The sequence below is a fragment of the Silurus aristotelis genome, assembly GCF_946808225.1.
Source record: "Silurus aristotelis genome assembly, chromosome: 6".
Classification (NCBI taxonomy): domain Eukaryota; kingdom Metazoa; phylum Chordata; class Actinopteri; order Siluriformes; family Siluridae; genus Silurus; species Silurus aristotelis.
Window position 1 is genome coordinate 3,346,230 of NC_139579.1, and position 24,845 is coordinate 3,371,074.

The 24,845-nt window shown below is 38.0% G+C and overlaps 1 protein-coding gene across 1 annotated transcript in view; it reads right to left on the reverse strand.

Moving 5' to 3' along the window:
• Positions 1 to 7,997: 7,997 nt before the first annotated feature.
• rims3 (regulating synaptic membrane exocytosis 3) overlaps positions 7,998 to 24,845 on the reverse strand; it is a 54,035-nt gene continuing 37,187 nt past the window's right edge. Inside the window, 5 exon segments of the mRNA XM_083544406.1 lie at positions 7,998 to 16,218; positions 16,815 to 16,954; positions 17,418 to 17,519; positions 18,405 to 18,517; positions 18,633 to 18,774. Coding sequence (XP_083400532.1) covers positions 16,006 to 16,218; positions 16,815 to 16,954; positions 17,418 to 17,519; positions 18,405 to 18,517; positions 18,633 to 18,774 — 710 coding nt within the window. The 3' untranslated portion in view covers positions 7,998 to 16,005.

Below are 24,845 nucleotides of genomic sequence, written 5' to 3' on the forward strand. Positions count from 1 at the left end.
CGCGTGGATTGGTCCAAGTGACCCTCCGTCAGAATATGTGTGCGCGTGCGTGTGTGCGCGCGCGTGTATGCATGTTTGTGTACATGTGTATGTATTTTTGTATGTTTGAGTGTGTGTATGATTCTGTGTGTATGTACTGTATGTATATACGTGTGTGTTTGCATGTGTGGGTGTGTGTGTGAGTTTGTGTGGGTGTATGTCAGTGTGTATTTATCTGTGTGTATGCACTGTATTTGTATAAGTGTGTGTTTGCATGTGTGTGTGTGTGAGTTTGTGTGTGTGTGTATGTTAGTGTGTATGTATGTGTCTGTGTATGCACTGTATGTGTATAAGTGTGTGTAAATGTATGTTTGTGTGTATGCACATGTGTGTATATGGGTGTGTGTGTTTATGTATGTATTTCTTGTGTGTGTGTGTGTGTGTGTGTGTGTGTGTGTGTGTGTGTGTGTGTGTGTGTGTGTGTGTGTGTGTAAATGTATGCATTTCAGAATAGCCAAATAGGAGTTCGGAATAGCCAAAAAAAAGCTACTCTGAAAAACTGAATAGCAGGTTTTCAGCTTACGATCCTGCATCAATGTCGAAAGGCCTGCTAAAGACCACCCCTCCCCACTGAAGCAAACAAAGACTTGGCTAATGACCTCAACACCTGCAGGTTTGAGACCAATATCTTCACACCTTTCACCCACCCCAGCCCACTGACTGCCACCATCACACCTCTGGGAATCCCTCTAACAACTCCTCCCAGCACTGAAGTTGTGCTCATGATTTGTAAAGAGGACGTGAATCGGCTATTCCAGAGACAGAAGACCAGGAATGCACCTGGCCCAGACGGTGTTTCCCCCCTGTCTCAAAGCATGTGCTGACCAACTGCCTATATCTTTAACAGATCACTGGAGCTGTGTGAAGTCCCCTCCTACTTTAAACTCATCATCCCGGTCCCCAAGAAACCCTCCATCACTGGACTGTATGACTATAGGCCTGTCACTCTGACATCTGTCGTCATGGAGACCAGTAAGTAGCTGGTATTGGCCCACGTAAAACATGTATCAAAACAGCTGCTGAATTCCCTAAAGTTTGCCTACCGAGCAAACAGATCGGTGGATGTAGCAGTCAACATGGGGCTGCACTACATTCTGCAACACCTTGACTGCTCAGGGACATTTGCCTGGGTTATGTTTGTCGACTTCAGGCTTTTAATACAATAATTCTGGAAATTCTCCACTCTATTTTTCTAAAGCTTACTATACCCTCTGCAATCTATCAGTGGATCACCAGCTTCCTGACAGGCAGGAAACAAAACGTGAGACTGGGCAGGGTAACCTCCAGTATTCAGACAGTCAGCACTGGCCCTCCTCAGGGATGTGTCCTCTCCCCATTGCTATTTTCCCTCTATGCTAATGACTGCATATCAAGTGACCCAACTGTTAATATACCCTGAAATTTGATGATACTACACTCAGTAGACTCATCCAAGATGGCGACGAGTCTGCATATCAACAGGAGGTGATGCGGCTGGTGCAATGGTACAGTCAGCACAACCCAGAGCTTAACACACTCAAAACTGTGGAGATGATGGTGGACTTTAGGAAACACACCTCAATAATATTTCCCCTCACAATATCCGACAGCCCTGTGTCATCTGTGAGACCTTCAAGTTTCTGGGAACTACCATTTCCCAAGACCTGAAATGGGGGTCCAACATTAACTTTATTCTCAAAAAGTCCCAGCAGAGGATGTGCTTTCTACACCAATTTAGGAAGTATGTTCTGCCACAGGAGCTGTTGATGCAGTTCTACCCTGTAGCCATTAAATCAGTCCTGTGCACATCCATCACCATCTGGTTTAAACAGCAGTTAAAACAGCAGGAAAAAAAAATCATTGGTGCTCCCCTGCCCACTCTCCAGGACTTGTACCACACAAGAACCAAAATGGTTAGGAAAAATCACTACTGACTCTTCGCACCCTGGAGTTACCTCTTTCAGCTCCTTCCTTCTGGCAGGTGCTACAGAACTTTGTTCACCAAAACTGCCAGACACAGGAGCAGTTTCTTTCCCCAGGCAATCAGCCTCATTAACAACTGACCCTAATTATATTCCCTGCTTCATATCTATAAGTACTGGTTTATCAGAACAGTCAGTCATCACATCCCCCCCACACACTGTTACTGCTGTATATCTTACGTGATGCACAATACTGCTATCTGCACTGCCATGCACTCTCACACTTTATGTACATAACTAACCTGTCATAAACTCATTATATTATTCTATTTAATACTTATATTGTCTGTATTGTCTCATATCGTATGTTTTGCATTGTCCGTTTGTTCTTGTAAAGTCTAAGCTAAATGTGTAGTGTTATTTATGTCTGTACTTTTGAGAGTCACCAACAGCTGGAAACAAATTCCTTGTGAATCTGATTGTGAGTGTGTGTATGTATGTATGGGTGTGTGTGTGTGTGTGTGTGTGTGTGTGTGTGTGTGTTTTTTACTTGTGTAGTTTTTACTGTGTAGTTGTGTTTTTACTTTTGAGAGTCACCAACAGCTGGAAACAAATTCCTTGTGAATCTGATTGTGAGTGTGTGTATGTATGTATGGGTGTGTGTGTGTGTGTGTGTGTGTGTGTGTGTGTGTGTGTGTGTGTGTGTGTGTGTGTGTGTGTGTTTTTTACTTGTGTAGTTTTTACTGTGTAGTTGTGTTTTTACTTTTGAGAGTCACCAACAGCTAGAAACAAATTCCTTGTGATTCTGATTGTGAGTGTGTTTGTGTGTGTATGTATGTATGTATGGGTGCGTGTATGTATGGGTGTGTGTATCTGTATGTATCTGTGACTGGTTGTGTGTGTGTATTTGTGTTTGTGTGTATGTATGTGTGTGCATTTGTGTGTATCTGTATGTATGTGTAAATGGTTGTGTGTGTGTATTTGTGTTTTTACTTGTGTAGTTTTTACTGTGTAGTTGTGTTTTTACTTTTGAGAGTCGCCAACAGCTGGAAACAAATTCCTTTTGATTCTGATTATGAGTGTGTTTGTGTGTGTATGTACGTATGTATGTATGTATGTATGTATGTATGTATGTGTGTGTGTATGTGTGTGTGTATGTATGTATGTATGTATGTATGTATGTATGTATGTGTGTGTGTGTGTGTGTGTGTGTGTGTGTGTGTGTGTGTGTGTGTTCGTGTGTATGTATGTCTGCTAGTAATTTCAATCTACTTATATTTCTAAGTTAATTATAAACTACTTATGCAGATCAACATAAAACGTATCCCCTTATATGCTACAATATCTGCATTACTGGTTCTTGCTGTTTTAGGGATTATCTGGAGAAAGACTACAACCCCAACAAGTAAGACCTTATAATAAATAAAGTACATTTTCTGTATATTTAATACCGACTGTATGTAACATGACAATTCTTTATTTTTACAGGATCTCAAGTGAGAGAGTTAAACACTGGCAGTATTACCTCTGCTATAATGGATTTCTGTTTCACCATGTTTTCTTGAACGTACAGGAACCAGAATGGGGATGATACAAACGATGCTTCTGATATGGAATGTAAGTCTGGAAATGATCTTACAGTGGTGGATGAAGTACACAAAGTGGAGGTGTACTCTGTAAAATATGACTCCAGTAAAAATGCTCACTTTAAACTTTTACTTGAGTAAAAGTACAAAAGTATTTGCTTTCAAATGTACTCAAGTATCCAAAGTACTTGGATTTATTATGGCTGTAATGTTCCTATTATCATTTTTCTGTCATGAGGCTCTTTGCTTAATTAACTCAATTTATGTGAAAAGACTGTTAGCGGATCAATCTATTAATATAATAATAATAATAATAATAATAATAATAATAATAATAATGTTAATTACTGATTTATATCTATTACAATTATCATGAGTCCAAAGCCGCCTTTTCAACTACTTGTAGAAAATTGTGCAAATGAGGTCACGTGTGTTGTGGCACGTGAGTTCCAGTCTGGAGTTTCTTCCATCATTTATTCCTCACAAAATATTCTGCTTGCTGTTGAACTGATGCTGAACTGTATGTTGGTGATCAGTAGATACACCAAGCGCCAATCATAACAAGTTCACAACAGAGCGTGTGTTCGACCCTGATTGGTGGATTGCTGTGTGTTTGACCAGGTTTTTTTTATCAACTCAAATTAAAAGGAAAGACTGATTTTGCAAAATGTAGTTGAGTAAAAAGTAAAATATTTAACATTGAACAGATACGTGAAAAAGCTAGTTTAATACAGGAACGAATTACATTTACTTTGTTTCTGTCCACCACTGCTTATAGAATTATTTTCAAAAAGGTGGAATCCTTCCAAACCTCCCAAAACTATTTCAGTAGGTGGTCTGAGTATGCCGAGGTGTGAATGAGTGTGAAATGTGTGCATGATGGACTGGTGTATATTTCAGACCTGTGAGCAGTTTTTCTTGGATAAGCTCCAGATTCGATGATAATTTGGTCCAAGATAAACTTTGAACATGCAAAATAAAAATGTACGTTATATACAGGTTCTCCGTATGCCGTGGCGATTGGAGAAGACGAGATTATGTTTAAGACAGGGGTCACCAACCTTTTTGAAACTAAGAGCTACTTCTTGGGTAGCGATTAATGTGAAGGGCTACCAGTTTGATACACACAGTTTTCAGTTTGACCTGAAATAACACATTTGCTCAATTTAACTTTTATCATATGTTTTTATTAATAATTAATGATATTCATCTATGTGAAGACACTGATCATGTTATTGATTTCTCATAATAATTATCAACAATGATTTAACAAAGTAGGAAACAGCTATTTTTAGGAAAGGCCTGTGGGCTACTCATGTGGTCCTTGCAGGCGACCTGGCACCATTTTGGTGACCCCTGGTTTAAGACCAATAGGGATGCTGTAAAGCATTTTTGAAGGTGAATGAACGTTGACATTTATTGAAGTGATGGTGATTGCATGTGTGGATTACGGTCTCTAAAGGCAAAAGTCAATAATACGTAACATAACCTAAAATAACAGTGGTAGGTGCGCCATCTAGTGGTCTATTACCACCATCACTATATTATACACATTTTTATTGTACTATACTATAATAGTATAATATAGCATAATATTTTATATTATCTATTAGATCGCAAGACACTTGTGTTTTTTTTACAAATACACTCTTGTTTATATTTCTCTCTTTTGCACATTGTACTGTATAACATATTGTACTGTAGGTTTACTGGTCAGCACTATTGTGTGTTTTGTGTATCTGTCCCACACTGTCTTGTGTTGTCTGGTGCACTGCCTTTTGTTTGCACACAATACATTTTAATAGGGCGAGGACACATGCTTTAATCCTTAACTCTGTGTTGTGTGATGTAGCTCTATGTTGTGTGAGGTAGCTCTATGTTGTGTGAGGTAGCTCTATGTTGTGTGAGGTAGCTCTATGTGGTGTGAGGTAGCTTTATGTTGGTTGATGTAGCTCTATGTTCTGTGATGTAGCTCTATGTTGTGTGAGGTAGCTCTATGTTGTGTGAGGTAGCTCTATGTTCTATGATGTAGCTCTATGTTCTATGATGTAGCTCTTTATTGTGTGATTTAGCTCTTTGTTGTGTTATGTAGCTCTATGTTGTGTGAGGTAGCTCTATGTTGTGTGAGGTAGCTCTATGTTGTGTGAGGTAGCTCTATGTGGTGTGAGGTAGCTTTATGTTGGGTGATGTAGCTCTATGTTCTGTGATGTAGCTCTATGTTGTGTGAGGTAGCTCTATGTTCTATGATGTAGCTCTATGTTCTATGATGTAGCTCTTTATTGTGTGATTTAGCTCTTTGTTGTGTGATGTAGCTCTATGTTGTGTGAGGTAGCTCTATGTTGTGTGAGGTAGCTCTATGTTGTGTGAGGTAGCTCTATGTTCTATGATGTAGCTCTATGTTCTATGATGTAGCTCTTTATTGTGTGATTTAGCTCTTTGTTGTGTTATGTAGCTCTATGTTGTGTGAGGTAGCTCTATGTTGTGTGAGGTAGCTCTATGTTGTGTGAGGTAGCTCTATGTGGTGTGAGGTAGCTTTATGTTGGGTGATGTAGCTCTATGTTCTGTGATGTAGCTCTATGTTGTGTGAGGTAGCTCTATGTTGTGTGAGGTAGCTCTATGTTCTATGATGTAGCTCTATGTTCTATGATGTAGCTCTTTATTGTGTGATTTAGCTCTTTGTTGTGTTATGTAGCTCTATGTTGTGTGAGGTAGCTCTATGTTGTGTGAGGTAGCTCTATGTTGTGTGAGGTAGCTCTATGTGGTGTGAGGTAGCTTTATGTTGGGTGATGTAGCTCTATGTTCTGTGATGTAGCTCTATGTTGTGTGAGGTAGCTCTATGTTCTATGATGTAGCTCTATGTTCTATGATGTAGCTCTTTATTGTGTGATTTAGCTCTTTGTTGTGTGATGTAGCTCTATGTTGTGTGAGGTAGCTCTATGTTGTGTGAGGTAGCTCTATGTTGTGTGAGGTAGCTCTATGTTCTATGATGTAGCTCTATGTTCTATGATGTAGCTCTTTATTGTGTGATTTAGCTCTTTGTTGTGTTATGTAGCTCTATGTTGTGTGAGGTAGCTCTATGTTGTGTGAGGTAGCTCTATGTTGTGTGAGGTAGCTCTATGTGGTGTGAGGTAGCTTTATGTTGGGTGATGTAGCTCTATGTTGTGTGAGGTAGCTCTATGTTGTGTGAGGTAGCTCTATGTTGTGTGAGGTAGCTCTATGTGGTGTGAGGTAGCTTTATGTTGGGTGATGTAGCTCTATGTTCTGTGATGTAGCTCTATGTTGTGTGAGGTAGCTCTATGTTGTGTGAGGTAGCTCTATGTTCTATGATGTAGCTCTATGTTCTATGATGTAGCTCTTTATTGTGTGATTTAGCTCTTTGTTGTGTTATGTAGCTCTATGTTGTGTGAGGTAGCACTATGTTTTGTGATTTAGCTCTATGTTGTGTGAGGTAGCTCTATGTTGTGTGAGGTAGCTCTATGTTGTGTGAGGTAGCTCTATGTTCTGTGATTTAGCTCTATGTTGTGTGAGGTAGCTCTATGTTCTGTGATGTAGCTCTATGTTGTGTGAGGTAGCTCTATGTTGTGTGAAGTAGCTCTATGTTGTGTGATGTAGCTCTATGTTGTGTGAGGTAGCTCTATGTTGTGTGAGGTAGCTCTATGTTGTTTTATGTAGCAACAGGGTTCTGTAGAAACGTTGTCTCAGTTTACTGTGTACTGCGTCAGTTTTATATGGTATAAATGACAAAACCTTCTTGACTACTATACTATGCATAACAGTGGTAGATGTCAGTCATTCCTGTACTTGAGAAAAAAAGTACATTCCGTCCTTAAATATTGCTCCACTAACAGTAAAACTACTTCTTTTACATTTCTTCTTGAGTAAAAATATTTTTCAACTAAATGCTTTTTAATAGAATGATCACAGCTATAAGCAGTGATGTATGAAAACTCTGAGTAATCGATGTTCTATCCTTCTGAACATCACGCCTTTGAAAGTATAGACTTTTCTGTAGACACCAAGTGAGAGAACCCTCACTGTAAACATCTCACCAGAATCACAGAGATAGGCTTGTCCTCTCCATGCACCTTCTTATTTAATCCTCTTTAAGCATGTTTTCTGAAATGTAGTGGAACGTAAATGTTTCAATGTTTTGATAAAAGAACATGTGCTTGAAAATATATAAATAAAAATATTATAAAAAATACTTTGTTACTGTCCACCACTGACTATAATGATTATCTTAAGAAGGAGCAGTTGAGGTTTAAAGGCCAAAAAGTGGGAGCTAAGTGGACCTGAGATTGAAACTTATAACTACTGACCTCCCATTTCTCTTTACTATACTGTACTATTTTATTATCCACAGCTTCAGAAGATCTTCCAGCTTTAAGTGTAGTTACAGCAACAAGAGCAATCAACTCTTCACCAGACTGAAAAATAAAAACAACAAATAAAAAAACACACCAAACTATGATTCCAATAAAACTTTATTGATTTCCATCCTCCAGCACTCAATACGCATGCAGATACAGGCTTCAGATTTGAAAACTTTTTTCTTTTTTTTTTAAACCTTTCGAATTTTCTTAAAAAACTACGTGCACCTTAAATCATGGTTTCCTCAGCGTACAAACCACAAAAATACCAGTTTTACATTATCAAATACTGCACATAGAAAACGTTTACAAAGCACAAGTAGAAAATTACACCTCCCGTTTCCTGTACGGTTCCCATTTCGCTATCGAGCTCCTGCCCAGCGTGTCCCTCCCTTTCCTGCACCCAAAGCCAGATCAGTGGTGAGGAATTCATTTCTACACACACACACACACACACACACACACACACACACACACACACACACACACACACACACACACACACACACCATCCTCTCTGTCCTCCAGTTAAAAACTGATCACTTTCCCATCCTTAAGTACATCTGTAAAAGCTTCAGAACATGATCGGGTGTCACGTCTAAGGGAAGCTACATTTCTGAATATGGCCTGTCTCACGAAAATCATTCCACATGTGAGGACCGATGGATTAAGAGGACAAACAGACACACAATGCAGTTATGGGTCTGGATTCTCTGCTGTAAAAAAAAAAAAAGCTAAAAATAATACACAATAGTCAACTGAAATGACACAATGTTTGCTACGTTCTATTTAGTACCTAAAGCCCAAGGAGCCAGGATTCATAAACCCTCTAGATGTCCACTTAGTGCACTATGGATCTTTTACTATCAACCAAAAACATCCTACTGAATATTAGTGCATTACATTAGGTGTATTATATCCTATATAGGTTGCCTACATAAGATATAACACTTTAACTACATCTAGTGTAAAAGCCTTATTTAATATCACTATGTAGGCTGCCTATATCCCCCTGTAGGCTAAATAGGAAAATTACCATGCACAAGAAGCAACCAATTCATACCAAATTTGTGCAATTCCATTGTGTCCAGTCAACTGTTACAAATCCTAGTCATAGTGCAAAAGAAATAAATACAAAAGATTATTGTGAACAACCAGGTTTCTAAACCCAAACTGAACCAAACAAGGCTAAACCTCTGCGCTTTTTTTTTCTGACCAGCTTCAAGATGGGTATTGCAACTGAACGGAAGTCAAACTTATGCTACACAATAGTAAAGTATTTTGTTGTGTTGTTTCCTTTTAATGCACAACTATGACACGTTCTAACCAGACAGGTCAGAATGCTACCCATAGAAAGCACAAAGACGTGCCCTCAGATAAATATTAGACAGAATTGTTCTTCTGTGGTTGAGAGGACTTTAAAAACAGCCCCCCACCAAAAAATGGAAAACATTCAATGGTTCCTCAGACTCTAGAGAGCAAAAAATAATATTTTCAAGCAAATAAATCTTCAGTTCCTCTCATCACAACTCAACAAGCCATCACTGAGAAAATACATTCATCAAGCTTCATTTAACAAACAAATAATTTGCAGGAAAAAACTCGAACATTTTAATCGATGTAGGCAGAATCCGAAAACAGCAATAACACAACATAGGAAATGAAGTGACCTACTTTACAAAGCCCTCGTCAAAGAAAACAAGGCAGTTCACAGTTGGACAATAAATGTTCCCAACCTCCATTAAAACACTCAGAAACAAATGAATGTTCATCCTATCTGTTTTTTTTAATGACCAATAATTGAAAAGCTCTGGCATTTGGTGTAAACCTCTGGGCAAGTGTTCATATTCAAATATATAGGAAAATATAACTGGTATAAAACATGCCACAAACACAGAAATAGTTTCTCTCCAAATCCCAATATCATTCCATCTGAAGTTCTCAGAAATTCACCATCCAAGAATTTACAAGATCATCAGCTATTTAAAAAAATAAATGTAAAAAAAAAAACAATTGTCTGTTCATTTATATTGTTGACTGTGTGTAGTATTACCCACAATGCACAGCAAGCAACAGTAATGAATTACATTGCAAACATATCTGTAAGGTATAGCTAGAGGCCATATTTGTTTAGCTAGTCAGGTTTTAGCAGATTGTTTACTTCTCTTGTGGACATCCATGCTACTAATTAGCAACGTCTACCATACATCATACATACCATACAGTTCATGCTATTCCATGTTGTTAAAGACATGTCACGTGACACATCTGTTATGTTTTCTAGATAACCCTTTGTTGCAACAGTGAATTTTAGTAAGTAGCTTCTCTAACCTGACCTTGATTCAAGCAAATTCAATTGAAAACTAAACATTTCTTTAAAGTAACACATTGCAGTGCAGTTAAAGCTACAGTACAGGCCAAAACCTGAAAAACTACAAAGAACCTTATATAAATTATGAACAATTTGCAATCATTAGGGCTTCTCTATGGCGCGAACAAAAACTTTTGCCATTTTAGGGAGAACGTCAGAATCCCAGCAACATAGAAACGGGGATCGAGCAAATTGGGAGTAAATGGTTTAAGAAACCTGAAACCATGTGAACCTGATCTCAATCTAACATTCAGCAAAATTGTATTTCATTTGATTTAGTTTGATTTAGAAGTCGTGTAAAAAACAACACACCCCATCACACTAGCATGAAGCATTAGCTAAGATCATCCTCCAGATGTGGGCATTCATACTGATGTCACCTCAGCACCACAATCCTCAAGGTCATCTACCAGGTGTTTGATTTGTTTTTTAAATTCTGGCGAAAGCATTAAGTACAAACCAAACCAGAGACAAAGTACAAAAAAACATTGCACAACTCTGTACGCTTGACAGTCGAATTATACAAACAGTGTTCTTCAAAATGCTTTTCGATTTTCTGTATGTGTGAACTTTAGTACAGTGTACATACAGTGTATACAGTGCACTTCAATACCTAAAGCAGCCTACAGTTATTATTAGCATCAACCAAATAGAAACACTGGTCAGGATCTTGGAGTCAGGATCTGAACAGGATTTGATCAGGATCTGGTTCAGGAACACTGCATGCGTGGAATGTGAAAAAAAGAAACCCTGGTTCACACATTCATTCACACCTTAAACCTAATTCACTATTAGGCAAAGAAAGCTAGGGAACCTGGAGAAAAGCCAAATTGACACATGACCATGCAAGATTCCATACAGTTACCCAATCTCAGGATCAAACCAGGACCTTCGGGGCCCTTAGGACCCTGGACCTGCACTGTACCACAACGCAACATGTTTAAACCACATAAATGACCAAGACAGGAAGAGAAAGCTCATCTCACTTGTTGCCCTTAATCGCACTTAATCTGTATCAGATACAATACAACCAACCAACCAACCAACAAACCCACAAAAAAAAAATCTAAAACAAAACACTAGAATATAAGAAATCATGCATTCAGTGTTTGTTTTCTGCTCTGGTCATTCTGCAGACTTGCAAGGCCAATAGAAATGTGTAAGTACTTCATTTATAGGTTAAGGACATGTACAATCTGAAGTGCCGAATACACATAAAAAAATCACATGGAAAAATAGCAATATCAGTATGTATATCTATATATCTATATCTATCTACCTACCTATATCTATCTAACTATATATACATTCGGCTGTGAAGTGAAAAAAGGAGTGATTTCAGTACAGTCCTCTAACTTTAGAATCGAATGTACATCTCGTCTCAGAGGTTAAAAAAAACAACAACCTTGAAATGGAAATACAAAAACTTCCCACTGATGCAATTTAAGAAATTTGTACTTCAGATACTGTCAGATTTTGATTCTTTGCATTTTAGCAAAAATAAATATAGTGGAAAACATGATGATAGTCGATGTAGAAAAGAAATCAGAAAAATCAGAAATTTTCAATTTTTTTACAAGCAAATCGAATTACTTTATACTAGCCCATGTGTCCAGCTGGATATAAACCAAAAACGGAAAACCGCCTTAACGGGAAAATGTAGCCGGCAAATAATCTTGGAGATCTGAGCTCGATACAGTGGAAGTCTGAACAGAGTGTGCGAGGTCCGGAATATTCATTTGGTTTGTGATGTTATAAAAACATGTCATCATGGAGAGAAATCTCTATATAGGAGAAAATAAACTTTCATTTCAGATAAAAAAAAAAAAAAAACAGACAAAAGACTTGGTTTTCTCTACCTTCTAGTAGCCCACGTATATAATTTCTTATCTAAAATGCTAATAATGCATTTCACTATGCGGTCCATACCATAGAGAATAAGCTCTGATTTACAGATTCAAATTTAAAATGCATGAGAAGAGCTTTGAAAAATAATATCAATCAATTGTTTTTTTTTTATATAATTCCATCATTCTTGGGCTTTGATTAACAGGCCATTGATATCCATTTTCACTCACTGACCTCCAGGATAAGGTCCTTTAGTCATTTAGATTTAGATGCTGGTCGAGAGAAAAGGCTCCATCATCCACTTGTATAATGAAAAAAAAAATCCCCCTGAAAGTTCACCGTGTTTGTTAGTAGGACTTCATTTTAATGACACATTTTGCTCTTCTGTATGACAAATCGAGCTGCTGGTTTTTGGTTGTTCGGTCAAACATCACGTCACAAAGCCTTGTTGTGAAGGTACCCTTCAGTGCAGATCCAACGTCCGTGAAAGAAAAAAAAAAACGAGAAAAAAACCCAAAACAAAACAAAATGACAGCATCGGCAAAATAAATACGGTTTATATAGTCTATATGCGTAAAAGGCAAGCTCAAAACAACACTCTATATTTGTTTTTTTTGTGTGAGTAAACATGCAGATAATAAATACATTAACACAAATATCTTTATATAATTTATATATGTATTTCATGTGTCTCTGTTTAAATTCATACATTTATGCTACCATATGTAACAGGAGTTATGTGCATTTAAATAACCTGACTGATGAAATTGAGCCCTGCCCTTTAGAAGTGTGTGTGTGTGTGTGTGTGTGTGTGTGTGTGTGTGTGTGTGTGTGTGTGTGTGTATAAGTGTGTGTATAAGTGTGTGTGCGTCTTGACAGTCACCCCCCCAAATCCTGAATTACAAACACCCTTGATAAACATAAAGGAAACAAAGAGGGTTAATATTCCATATACCTAGAAGAACTTTGGATGTACAGTAGGTGATGTAATGAAATCGGAAAACGTCACATAGCTAAATGACTGGTATTCTATGGGGGATTTAGGGGTGTCAATATGTGTAAAGTGTGGTCTCTTTTTGCCATCAGGACAAAGTGCTACCAGGAAAATACAAAAAAAAAAAGCCCTTATTATCAGCAGTCGATAAACATCACATCCTAAATGGCATTGGGACTCTGAGAAAGTGCTACGGTGTTCTGATGCGGAAAATAATCTCCCTGTTACACCCGAGGCACGTTTTGGAATCAGAAACGGGATGATGTGAAAAAAAAATCAGTGTAAAAAATGTTTTTTTGCCATCGTAATGAAATTATTAGATTTTTTCTTATATTGATTTTGATTGAAATCTGAATCTGAATTTCTTCAAATATGAGTTGAAACATGACTGAATAAAGAAATGTCTATTTTTTTGCAATAACCAGATCAAACGTTGAAGTCTAGAAGAATATGCGTAATCATATGCAGAGATGGACAAATCCTCAACCTCGTTATCTCCAATGTGCTGCTCAGGTTAATGATGTGGTTGAACAGAAACCTATAGAACCTAAAGATGAATGAAACTAGTTTTCTTGCTGCCAAATCAAAGGGGAAACTTAAATTCTTGTGGGGAGAAAGATTCTGTGTTGCCAAGTAGTCCTCGAGCGCTCTCTGAAAGTCTATCATGACTAGCTAATGTATATTTATACCCAGCATCCCTCTATATGACTGTAAATAAGTCGTCAGTATAGCAAAATTTATGCTAATCAAAACTACCGTAATTTCCGGACTATATAAGCCGCACCCACTGAATTTTACAAATAGGTGTCTACACCAATGAACTGTACACAGGCTTTAACAAAAGACACGTTACACACGGTGTAACGGGTGAAATATGTTGTGGCTCCTTTAAGAGCAGAGCGGTATTTTGGGAATAGCATGCCACTGCATTTTTACCGGTATTACTGCGTGTGTGCAAGACCGAGGAATATGTCCGTATTATTTTCTGATGCTGATTTCTATGTTTCTTTGACTAACCCGTAACGCTGTTGCCAAGAAAAATAAAAAAGCACGAGTTTTGGAAACCTGTCTGTGCTTAAATGATTTCTGTTGCAACTGGAGTTAGCAAACTATCCCATGACCCAGACTCAACGCGCTACAACGGCTCGTATATAAACAGTAGCCGACCAAGAAAGTCATTGTTCACTGTCTTCCTCCTTCCTTTCACAACTATTTCTCTCGAGATTTTATCTTTTGGCATCGTCGTGCACTTAAAAAAAAGTTTTTTCTCCCGATGCCGTGCAGCTCAGAACACAGGTGAGGTGCGTTTTTTCGTTTCCGTTCGGAAATTTAATATGTCTAATGTTATGTCGCTCAGTTTTTTGGCTTGAAGTTTGTGAAACCGGGAAAAACCCAGGAAAAATTCATAAATTAGCCGCTACGTTGTTTAAGACACGGGGTTCAAAACGTAGGAAAGAAGTAGCGGCTTATAGTCCAAAAATACGGTAATTAAAACGGTTTCTCCCAATCAGCAGGCTATCACTGGTTGATTAGGATAAATAATCAAAAATATTATGTCAGTAGGGTATATTTTTATTATTATTTTATTATCTATTAAATATCTATTATCTGACTATTGATTAGACCTTGTCCAGTATAAATACAAAAAATGTAAAGCACAAAAATGTATGCAGGCTTATAACTTGTCCATCCCTGATATAATATACAGCACACACCATAAATATATCATAGATACTTGATGATATAATCGTTTTATTTAAGGAAATAGGCTACTTGGCAAATCTTCTGGGCAGTGTTTGTGTTTCTGAGATAAAAAAAAAAAGTCTGACGCATTTCGGATGCAGCAAGAGGACAGTTGTCTTCTGAAGGGATTATATTATTGACCGTATTGAGGGGAAGCTCGGGGAAGGCGATCACATAATGTTGTAAACTGTGCTAAAGGCCATTATCGTGATGTACAAATATTTCAGGACACGCCAACTCTTAATCCGATTAAAATCAATGTTTCATGGGTGGAAGAAATGCGAAGGAGATCTTCTGGAAAGTTCCGGGTCGTTAAAGGGAAAAGCTCAGTGCTGGTGTGCTTGGTGAGAGATGGAACATCCACAGAAACATCCAAAGAAAAGTGGCAGCTACTGTAGGAATCTAAATAATTGAAGTAAAACAGATTTGGATTTGATTTTTTTGTAAATATGTGCTTTATCTTTATCAAGGGTGAAACCATTCTGGACCTGACTGTGTGTAGATCAGACTAAACGCTAAAGGTTTAATTATTTATTTCTTTTTTTATTTGTCTTTCTTTTTGTTTTTGCATCTCACCTAAGTGATAGACTCTGCTACATATTTAACTCTTACAAACACTACATATAAGAAGAATTGCTTTGGTTTTAAAAAATAAATATTTGAGCAGGTTTGGCATAGAGAGTTTTAGGAAAACAGAAGTAAAGGTTTTTTTTTCTTTTTTTCGAAGTAAGCCTGGGTGGATTGCAAGCAAGATGATTAGAAGCGTTCTGCTTTTTTATGGGTTGCGCATGTAGAAATGCTACATCTTCTGGAAAACTTGGAAAGTGTGTGTGTGTCTGTGTGTTTGTGTATGTGTGAACGTGTAAACTGACAAGCTAAATCTCACTGTACCACATACTTTCTGCATGTACGCTGGTCCAAAATCACATTTTGTTACACATTTAACTGTTGTTCTTTGTTTGTGTGTGTCTGTGTGTGTCTGTGTGTGCTTTTGGATTAGCAGCCTTCCAGCTTGTGACCGAATTAAGTAATATATGGTGGATGATATATACCGATCTTCCCACTCCTGGTGTTGGAGAGTTACATTGTAAGACTCAATTGCACAAAAAAAAAAGAGAACAAAACCATAAAGACACTGAAAGAAGACAGTGGCTTAGGTGCACGAGGGGCTGGTGGCACTCTCGAGTGAGGACTGTGAGAGGCGTCGGGTCAGCTGGCCGATGCTGGACTCGGCGAGAGAGGAAGTGGGGAAAAGCTTGTACCAGCCACCAATCATGGAGGACAAATCCAGCTCGTCCAGGAGGATCTGGGCCATGCCCATGAAGCACTTGGTGTCCATGCGGCCATAATCGCCCCACACAATCACCTAATAGACAACGAGGCAAATGATTAGTGCTGGGGTTTATATATATAAATTATGTAAATGTAATGTAATTTTCTCAGACTTTCTTAGCAAGCTAGCTACTATAGGCTAACCTGATAGGATCTTCGAAACCATACATATACATGTAAACAATTATTACAGCTAATACAAATTAGCTAAATAAAATAAGTGACCTGACAGGATTTTAAAGACAATTGTTACTTATTACTAATAACTAACACAGGTTAGCCTGACAGGATTCCAATAAAAAATTAAGCAGTACTTATACATGAAAACAACTGCTACTGTTTGTACAAACTGGCTAAATAAGAAGGGGTTCCATTGCAGGACTGACAGGGATGTGGTACTGTACCTCAATGGTAAAGATTCTGGGTTAATGATTGGAAGGTCAAGATTTCAAGCCCCCACACTGCTAGCTGCCACTTTTAAGCCCTTTAGCAAGGCTAATCTGATAATCACCATCAAGTGGCTTTTTAGGTCTGAGACTCTTCAAGAGGCTAAAAAACTATAATAATAAAAAGAGCATTGCAATGCGGGAAGCAGAACACTGCCAGCCCTGTTGTGGTGCATTTTCCCACCTGTAACACTTTGCCCTGAGGGCTTTCATCAAACAGCAGTGTTTGCTGGTAGGTCGGGTCCAGAGTTTTCTTTACCACTTTGGTTTTCTTCTTGGAAAGACATGCTCCGTTCTCCAGGACATAAACCTTTGCGTAAGTCGCTGCAGGCACACAGGTAAAATCCATATAATAATCCAAAGTTTCAGGTTGTGCTTTATTGATCAGAAAATTTGAATTCCAGAACTACAACATATTGCATATCTTTGGCTTGCATTTCTAAAGGGACATTATATTACATATATTACACACACACTCCCACTTACACACACACACACACACACACACACACACTCCCACTTACACACACACACACACACACACACACACACACACACACACACACACACACACACACAAACACACACACACACAGACAGACAGACAGACAGACAGACAGACAGACAGACAGGCAGGCAGGCAGGCAGGCAGACAGACAGACAGACAGACAGACAGACAGACAGACAGACAGACAGACAGACAGACAGACAGATAGATAGATAGATAGATAGATAGATAGATAGATAGATAGATTGATTGATAGATAGATTTTTTGTTTGTTTTTACCTGGAATGTTCTTTGAGCCAGGTTTAGGGGTTAAACCCCTGGCCTGGGTGATTTCTACCTCGATTTGACCACCTCGATCTATCACACTTATATGGACGTCACCTACAAAGGCCAACATGTTTTGAAGTTTAGTTTGAATAACAAAAAAAAAAATATATATATATATAAATTAACACATACACCTAACAAAAAAAGCACTATAAGCACTATAAAAAATAAAAATAAATTGAATTGAATTGAACTTTTGCTTTCAATGCAATAATGTTTATAATATTACATTTTCATTAAAATATTACATTGAGGATTTGTTAGTATCTAAATAAAGATTGACTGAGACTTCATAATTTATATACAAAAAATAATATTAATAATAACAGGATATCAGCATGTACATTATCTCACACCCCTCACATTTCAGCAACCATATTAAGTACATCTTCATTAAGGGACAATACTATAAAAATGAAACTTGGCTCAATTTGGCTTTGCTTTGATTTACAATATACAGCTGTGATCACTTAGGGTGTAAAATAATGGCTGTATGTTGAGTTATTTTCAGAGGACAGTAAATCTATACTGATATACATACTGCACATTGACTATTCTAAAATATATCCAAGTTTCATTTCTATAGTATTGTCCCTTGAGAAGAGATACTAAAATGGTTGCTGAAATGTGATTGGTGTACTCACTTTTGTGAGATACGGTATGTTCATACAATTCTTTGCCTGTGATTATTCCTACTGAACAGCAGATGGAGACACAGGACAGTAAGGTCTATACCAAATAAGAAAGACAAGCAAACAATGACCAAAACTACATCTACAACAAAACTACTTATGCCAAAAGTAATTATCGAATTCTTTACTCAAGCTTATCAATATCCTCTCATCTTCCAAAACTGACCAATTAAAATGATATGTGTATCAGGCATTTTATATCTCATTTATAGCAGCACATCAAATACATACTGTTTTTGAGACTTACCCATTGGCGGTGTGGCTAATGTTTGACGCCCAACAATCTGGGCGGGGCCAAGGCCATCCAGGAAGTCGCTGAACTGGCTCTCTGGGCCCAATCGGGTGGTAGGGAAGATGAAACTGTTGGACATAAAACGTATTACGTTGGACACACGATTAATAAATATACACCAATACATTAACATTGATAAGAAGACACTGATTCTATAACTAAGCTACTTAACAATCCACTCACGTTCCTTCTGAGCTGTTACTGTTAGTGCTTCCATCCGTCGACTCCTTACTGCCCTGCCGCGTCACTCGGTTCCTCATCTCCACGGCAATGCCCGTCTCGGTGCTTCTTCTGATCGTGCTGCGTAGCTTCTTAGTAGCGCCATCTGTAGAAATAAAAATATTTAATTAGATAATTGTGTAATCCAGACCTCAGGTATAACAACAGACCTAAGCACTGCAGTCAGAAGTCACACAACAGTTGCACAACTTTGGCCTTAAACACATTTTTCATGTTCAACATTTCAGTCATTTTCTTCCAGATTTTTTTTTTTTTCCAGACTAAAATCCAAGTGCTTCTGTTACTACTCAAGAAAAATCTGCCAACCTTGAAGGTCACAGATGATTGGTATAAAAGGCCACACCAAGAAAATTGCCTGAACTTATTAGTGCCTATGACTATACAAATACTTCCAAAGTAAATATTGGCATAACGTTTGTAATTAAATCACAAACTCTAAACAAGTCTCTTCGAGTCTAACCTGCAACAGAGAGGTAGGAAGCCTGTCCAGTTTATTCTAGACTTGGAAATAATTATTCAGCAGACGTATTTAGCTAGGCTCTCGCCTTTTTCACTGAGAGTCTTCCGTATTTACAGAGCTGGGCGGCATAATAAAAAGAAACGCGCTTCTGCAGGCATCCGAAACCAAAAATGGAAAAGCGAATAAGCTCAAAAAAACCCATAACAACAAGCTTAAGTGGTCTTATTGGAAAATAGATATGAAAATATGAACAAACATAAGTAATAGCGGAGTGAGTCATATTTGTTTTAGCAGGCATGCTGACACTCTGAGCAAACTGCACTTTCCATTAAGATCCCTCTCCGTACAATAAGATGTTCATCTGTGCTGTGAGAGCTGGGCATAAGGCCCGCATTCCAAACTAACAACAGCGCTGAGGGACTAATGGCGTTTAGCCGATCTGTTTTGGGTGGCCAACGGACGTACCGCGCCACTCAAGGAGAAACCGAGGCATGGACTAATGGATGATGAAAGAAAATAAACTACAAAAGCATGATGGAAATACAACAAATGTCCTTTCAGACCTCCTACCCATTTCAGGGTATTGAAATGATGGAATAGCCAACATTAGGATGTAGTGTTATGTGCTCTTAGAGGGTATTTAATGGGGATCTGGCAACCCGTCTCTTAGGGCTTTACATTTTCATGCAGGAGTTGAACAGATGTTTAACTCATGTTTTCTTCGTCTTCTTTCGGCTTCTCTTATAAGCTTCATTAATCAATATATTCCTCAAGAAACTGGAGCATACTGTAAAGCAGTATATAAGCTTTTTGTTTTAAAGCCTCTGAAAACAACAATAACATTAACTCTCGGGTACACGTTGACGAGAAATCATGAAATCGTAAAACTATAAAATCGAATTCTAAGATATGCCCTATGATGCCCTATAAGTAATGATAATTGCGCATTATGCACTGCTGAAAGCTCTACTGTCTGAGGAATTGATCCATACTTTCTGACAAGCCAGAAGCAAGAATTTGACATCAATGAGGTATAATACGAAAGAACCGAATCCAGTCGATGCTAGTTGTGCACTATTGAATATTGTCCATATTGATCCAATTTGAAATCTAACAAAACACACACTGTTATATTTTAAGAATCAAACAAATGTTTGGCATGTTTGGAGAAAAATGATCCGATTGATTCACAGCGTAATTAAAGCTAGAATGAAAGCGTACTCTGGTGTACAATGGTACTGTTTCAGTCGCTTGTTGAGACGGCCTGGCCATCACTGCCATCGGTGTGTGGTATGAATTTACAGTGTCATAGAGCTGCGAGGTACATGAAGTACATGAGGTACAGATGTCTGGTTTTTATATACTGCGATAACATCAGGTGTGTATGGTACTAAAAAATCACTGACTCCTACAAGTGATATAAAATGTCTTATATTCCCAAATACACACTAGTAAGACACTAAAAAAGTAAAAATGTATATGCCACAAACATTTATAGTGCAATTGTACTGATTTACTATGTCAGCTCCAGAGAGAAAGGCGTGACCTATGCACCTTTGAGTCACAATGAAGCAGGTGTGGCCTATATTACTGTTAGAGTTAGTGAAGGAGGTGTGGCCTTTGGTGCTGTTAGTCTTAATAAAGGAGGTGTGGCCTATATTACTGTTAGTATTTATGGAGGCGGTGTGGACTAAATATTATTGTTAAAGTTAGTGAAGGAGGTGTGGCCTATATTACTGTTGGAGTTAGTGAAGGAGGTGTGGCCTATATTACTGTTAGAGTTAGTGAAGGAGGTGTGGCCTATATTACTGTTAGAGTTAATGAAGGAGGTGTGGCTTGTAATACTGTTAGAGTTAGTGAAGGAGGTGTGGCCTAGAGGTGTGGCCTATATTACTGTTAGAGTTAATGAAGGGGGTGTGGCTTGTAATACTGTTAGAGTTAGTAAAGGAGGTGTAGCCTGTATTACTGTTAGAGTTAGGGAAGGAGGTGTGGCCTATATTACTGTTAGAGTTAGTGAAGGAGGTGTAGCCTATATTACTGTTAGAGTTAATGAAGGAGGTGTGGCTTGTAATACTGTTAGAGTTAGTGAAGGAGGTGTGGCCTATATTAGTGTTAAAGCTAGTGAAGGAGGTGTGGCTTGTAATACTGTTAGCGTTAGTGAAGGAGGTGTGGCTTGTAATACTGTTAGAGTTATTGAAGGAGGTGTGGCCTATATTACTGTTAAAGTTAGTAAAGGAGGTGTGGCCTATATTACTGTTAAAGTTAGTAAAGGAGGTGTGGCCTAAATTACTGTTAAAGTTAGTGAAGGAGGTGTGGCCTATATTACTGTTAGAGTTAGTGAAGGAGGTGTGGCCTATATTACTGTTAAAGTTATTGAAGGAGGTGTGGCCTTTGGTGCTGTTAGTCTTAATAAAGAAGGTGTGGCATATATTATTGTTAGTATTTATGGAGGAGGTGTGGCCTAAATATTACTGTTAGAGTTAGTGAAGGAGGTGTGGCCTATATTACTGTTAGAGTTAGTGAAGGAGGTGTGGTCTGTATTACTGTTATAGTTAGTAAAGGAGGTGTGGCCTATATTACTTTTAGAGTTAGTAAAGGAGGTGTGGTCTGTATTACTGTTAGAGTTAGTGAAAGAGGTGTGATTTTTATTACTGTTAGAGTTAGTAAAGGAGGTGTGGCCTATATTACTGTCAGAGTTAGTAAAGGAGGTGTGGCCTATATTACTATTAGAGTTAGTAAAGGAGGTGTGGACTATATTACTGTCAGAGTTAGTAAAGGAGGTGTGGCCTATATTACTGTTAAAGTTAGTGAAGGAGGTGTGGTCTGTATTACTGTTAGAGTTAGTGAAGGTGTGGCCTATGCTACTGTTAGAGTTAGTAAAGGAGGTGTGGCCTGTATTACTATTAGAGTTAGTGAAAGAGGTGTGATTTTTATTACTGTTAGAGTTAGTTAAGGAGGTGTTGCCTATATTACTGTTAGAGTTAGTGAAGGAGGTGTGGCCTATATTACTGTTAGAGTTGGTAAAGGAGGTGTGGCCTGTATTACTATTAGAGTTAGTGAAAGAGGTGTGATTTTTATTACTGTTAGAGTTAGTTAAGGAGGTGTTGCCTATATTACTGTTAGAGTTAGTGAAGGAGGTGTGGCCTATATTACTGTTAGAGTTAGTAAAGGAGGTGTGGCCTGTATTACTATTAGAGTTAGTGAAAGAGGTGTGATTTTTATTACTGTTAGAGTTAGTTAAGGAGGTGTTGCCTATATTACTGTTAGAGTTAGTGAAGGAGGTGTGGCCTATATTACTGTTAGAGTTAGTAAAGGAGGTGTGGCCTATATTACTGTTAGAGTTAGTGAAGGAGGTGTGGCCTATATTACTGTTAGTCTCATTGGTAAAGGTTTGTATTTTAGTAAAACAAATAATAATACAAAATTATATTGTACTGAACCATATTGCACCATATACCAAAACATATATATAAAAAAAGGTTCTAAATCAAATATTTAATTTCTAATTACATTCTGCACAGAATGGTTTAAACAACTATTGTTATTTACTTTATATCAGAAGAAGAGCTACACAACCCTAATAATCAGTCATTTCTGAGTACAGAGTATTATCTGTGGGATCATTCTCTGCAGCGGATTAAGCGTTTCAACAAATACACTCTCAGTAGTCCACTTTGGGTTTGGGTCTCGGGCCTGTGTGTGAATGTGTGTATAGATCACAAAGACAAGCAGCTTATAGTGGTATAAACACAAGGTGACTGCTGCAGTACACAAAAGTGTTTAGAGTGAGAAAGGGAAGTGTGTATTTATACAGCGTATTGAACAGATTCAATGCGTGTTTGTGAGCTTGGAGATGTTCAAACTGGAGGTGTTTCAATTTTCCAACACATACAAACTTTCCGTTGATGTATTAAGTTGTTGCAAAGGCTATGACTCCGCCTATTTACGCTTAGTTCCATACTTTGGATTTCTGGTTTCCATTGTCTTTTCATTGTCCTTCTCATATTTATCATAGGTATACTCTGGAATTAGTTTTGAGAAAGAAAAGTTGTCTTCAATGCCACTGTATTTTACATCACAGGCAACAGAGGGCACTATAAAATTCTTAACACCTTTAGAAAAAACGGTGTAAACCCCCCCCCCCAGCTAAACCATCTTCTTAGACAGATATTTCATTTATCTCTATACTTCTTTAGGCCTGTCCTATCTTGCCTTAAATCCACCTTTTCTCATTTCTATATTTCTTCCTACGTTTTCCTCGTCAGCCCATTTCACCTGACTCAATCCTGTCAGATGCGTTGATAAAATTTTAAAGGATGCAGCTCAGTTAGTGAAAGAATAGACAGCAAGATAGAGGTAGGAATGGAGAGATAAATGGAGAGATGTAGAGGGACTGGAAGTGGAAGCTGATGGGGAGAAAAAAATATGTCAGAGAAGAGAGAATAGTATTGGGTGTTAAAAATGGCTTGTGCTGCCTTTGACCTCTCTCAGCAGATTCGAGTGGTGAGGAAGGTGAAGACTAAATAATGCTGTCTATTTTTATAGCTTTAATAATAATTCTAGGCGCATTTCTATACTTGTAGAGTAATGCATAGGCATAAAGAATATAAATACACTTTATCCCAGAGAACTGGAATAATAAAAAAAACTTGCAGAAACACAAAACCTTCAACAAATAAAAGTTTTATATGTTAATGTCAAATATTTTAAACTATAATACCTTCTGTAAAACTTGTAATATGGTATAAACATGTTACATATTGACGGTAAAGATTATAAAAGTCTTACGAAATTCAAAGAAGGAATATACGATATCTCACAAAAGTGAGTGCACCCCTCACATTTCAGCAACCATTTTATTATATGTTCTCAAGGGACAATACTATAGAAATTAAACTTGAATATATTTTCTGGTCGTCTTCTACAAACTGTGGCCTTTCTTGTGAGAGAGCTTTAGAAGGGGCTTCCTTCTGGAATGATGGCCATGCAAACCGACTTGTTGCAGTGTGCGGCGTAAGGTCTGAGCTCTGACAAGTGGACTGTCCGCTTCTGCAACTTCTAAACCAATGCTGCTGCACTCAACTTCTTTGATGGACCTCTTGTGAGGTCTGTTCTGAGTGGAACCCATCTTGGGAAACCTCTGTATGACCCTGGCCACTGTACTGTAAGTTTCAGGGTGATACTGATCTTCATATAGCGTCGGCCAACAAGAGGGCAACAATTCTAATTCTCAATTCCTCAGAGAGTCTTTGCAATGAGGTGCCATGTTGAACATCCAGTGGGTCAGTATGAGAGAATTGTACTCAAAGTACCAAAATGTAACTGCTCTAATACAAGATACACAAATTTGTATGGTCCTGTCAAGAAGACAAAAACAAGAACGTGATGAACAGGACATTTAGCTTTGCACAGTTACATGACATACAGCTGTTATCACTTTAGTTACTGTTACTATCCAACAAGCCACACCTACTTTATTACGATTAACAGACAGAGAGGCCACACCTCCTTCACAGTAGCTTTTAGACAAATATACCACACCTCCTTCATTACGATTAACAGACACAGAGGCCACACCCCCTTTGCAGTATCTATCAAACAGGACATGCCTCAGTCATTAAGACACTAACAGACACTGAGGCCACATCTTCTACATAGGAACTACCAAACAAACACACAAAGAGACCTCACCTCCT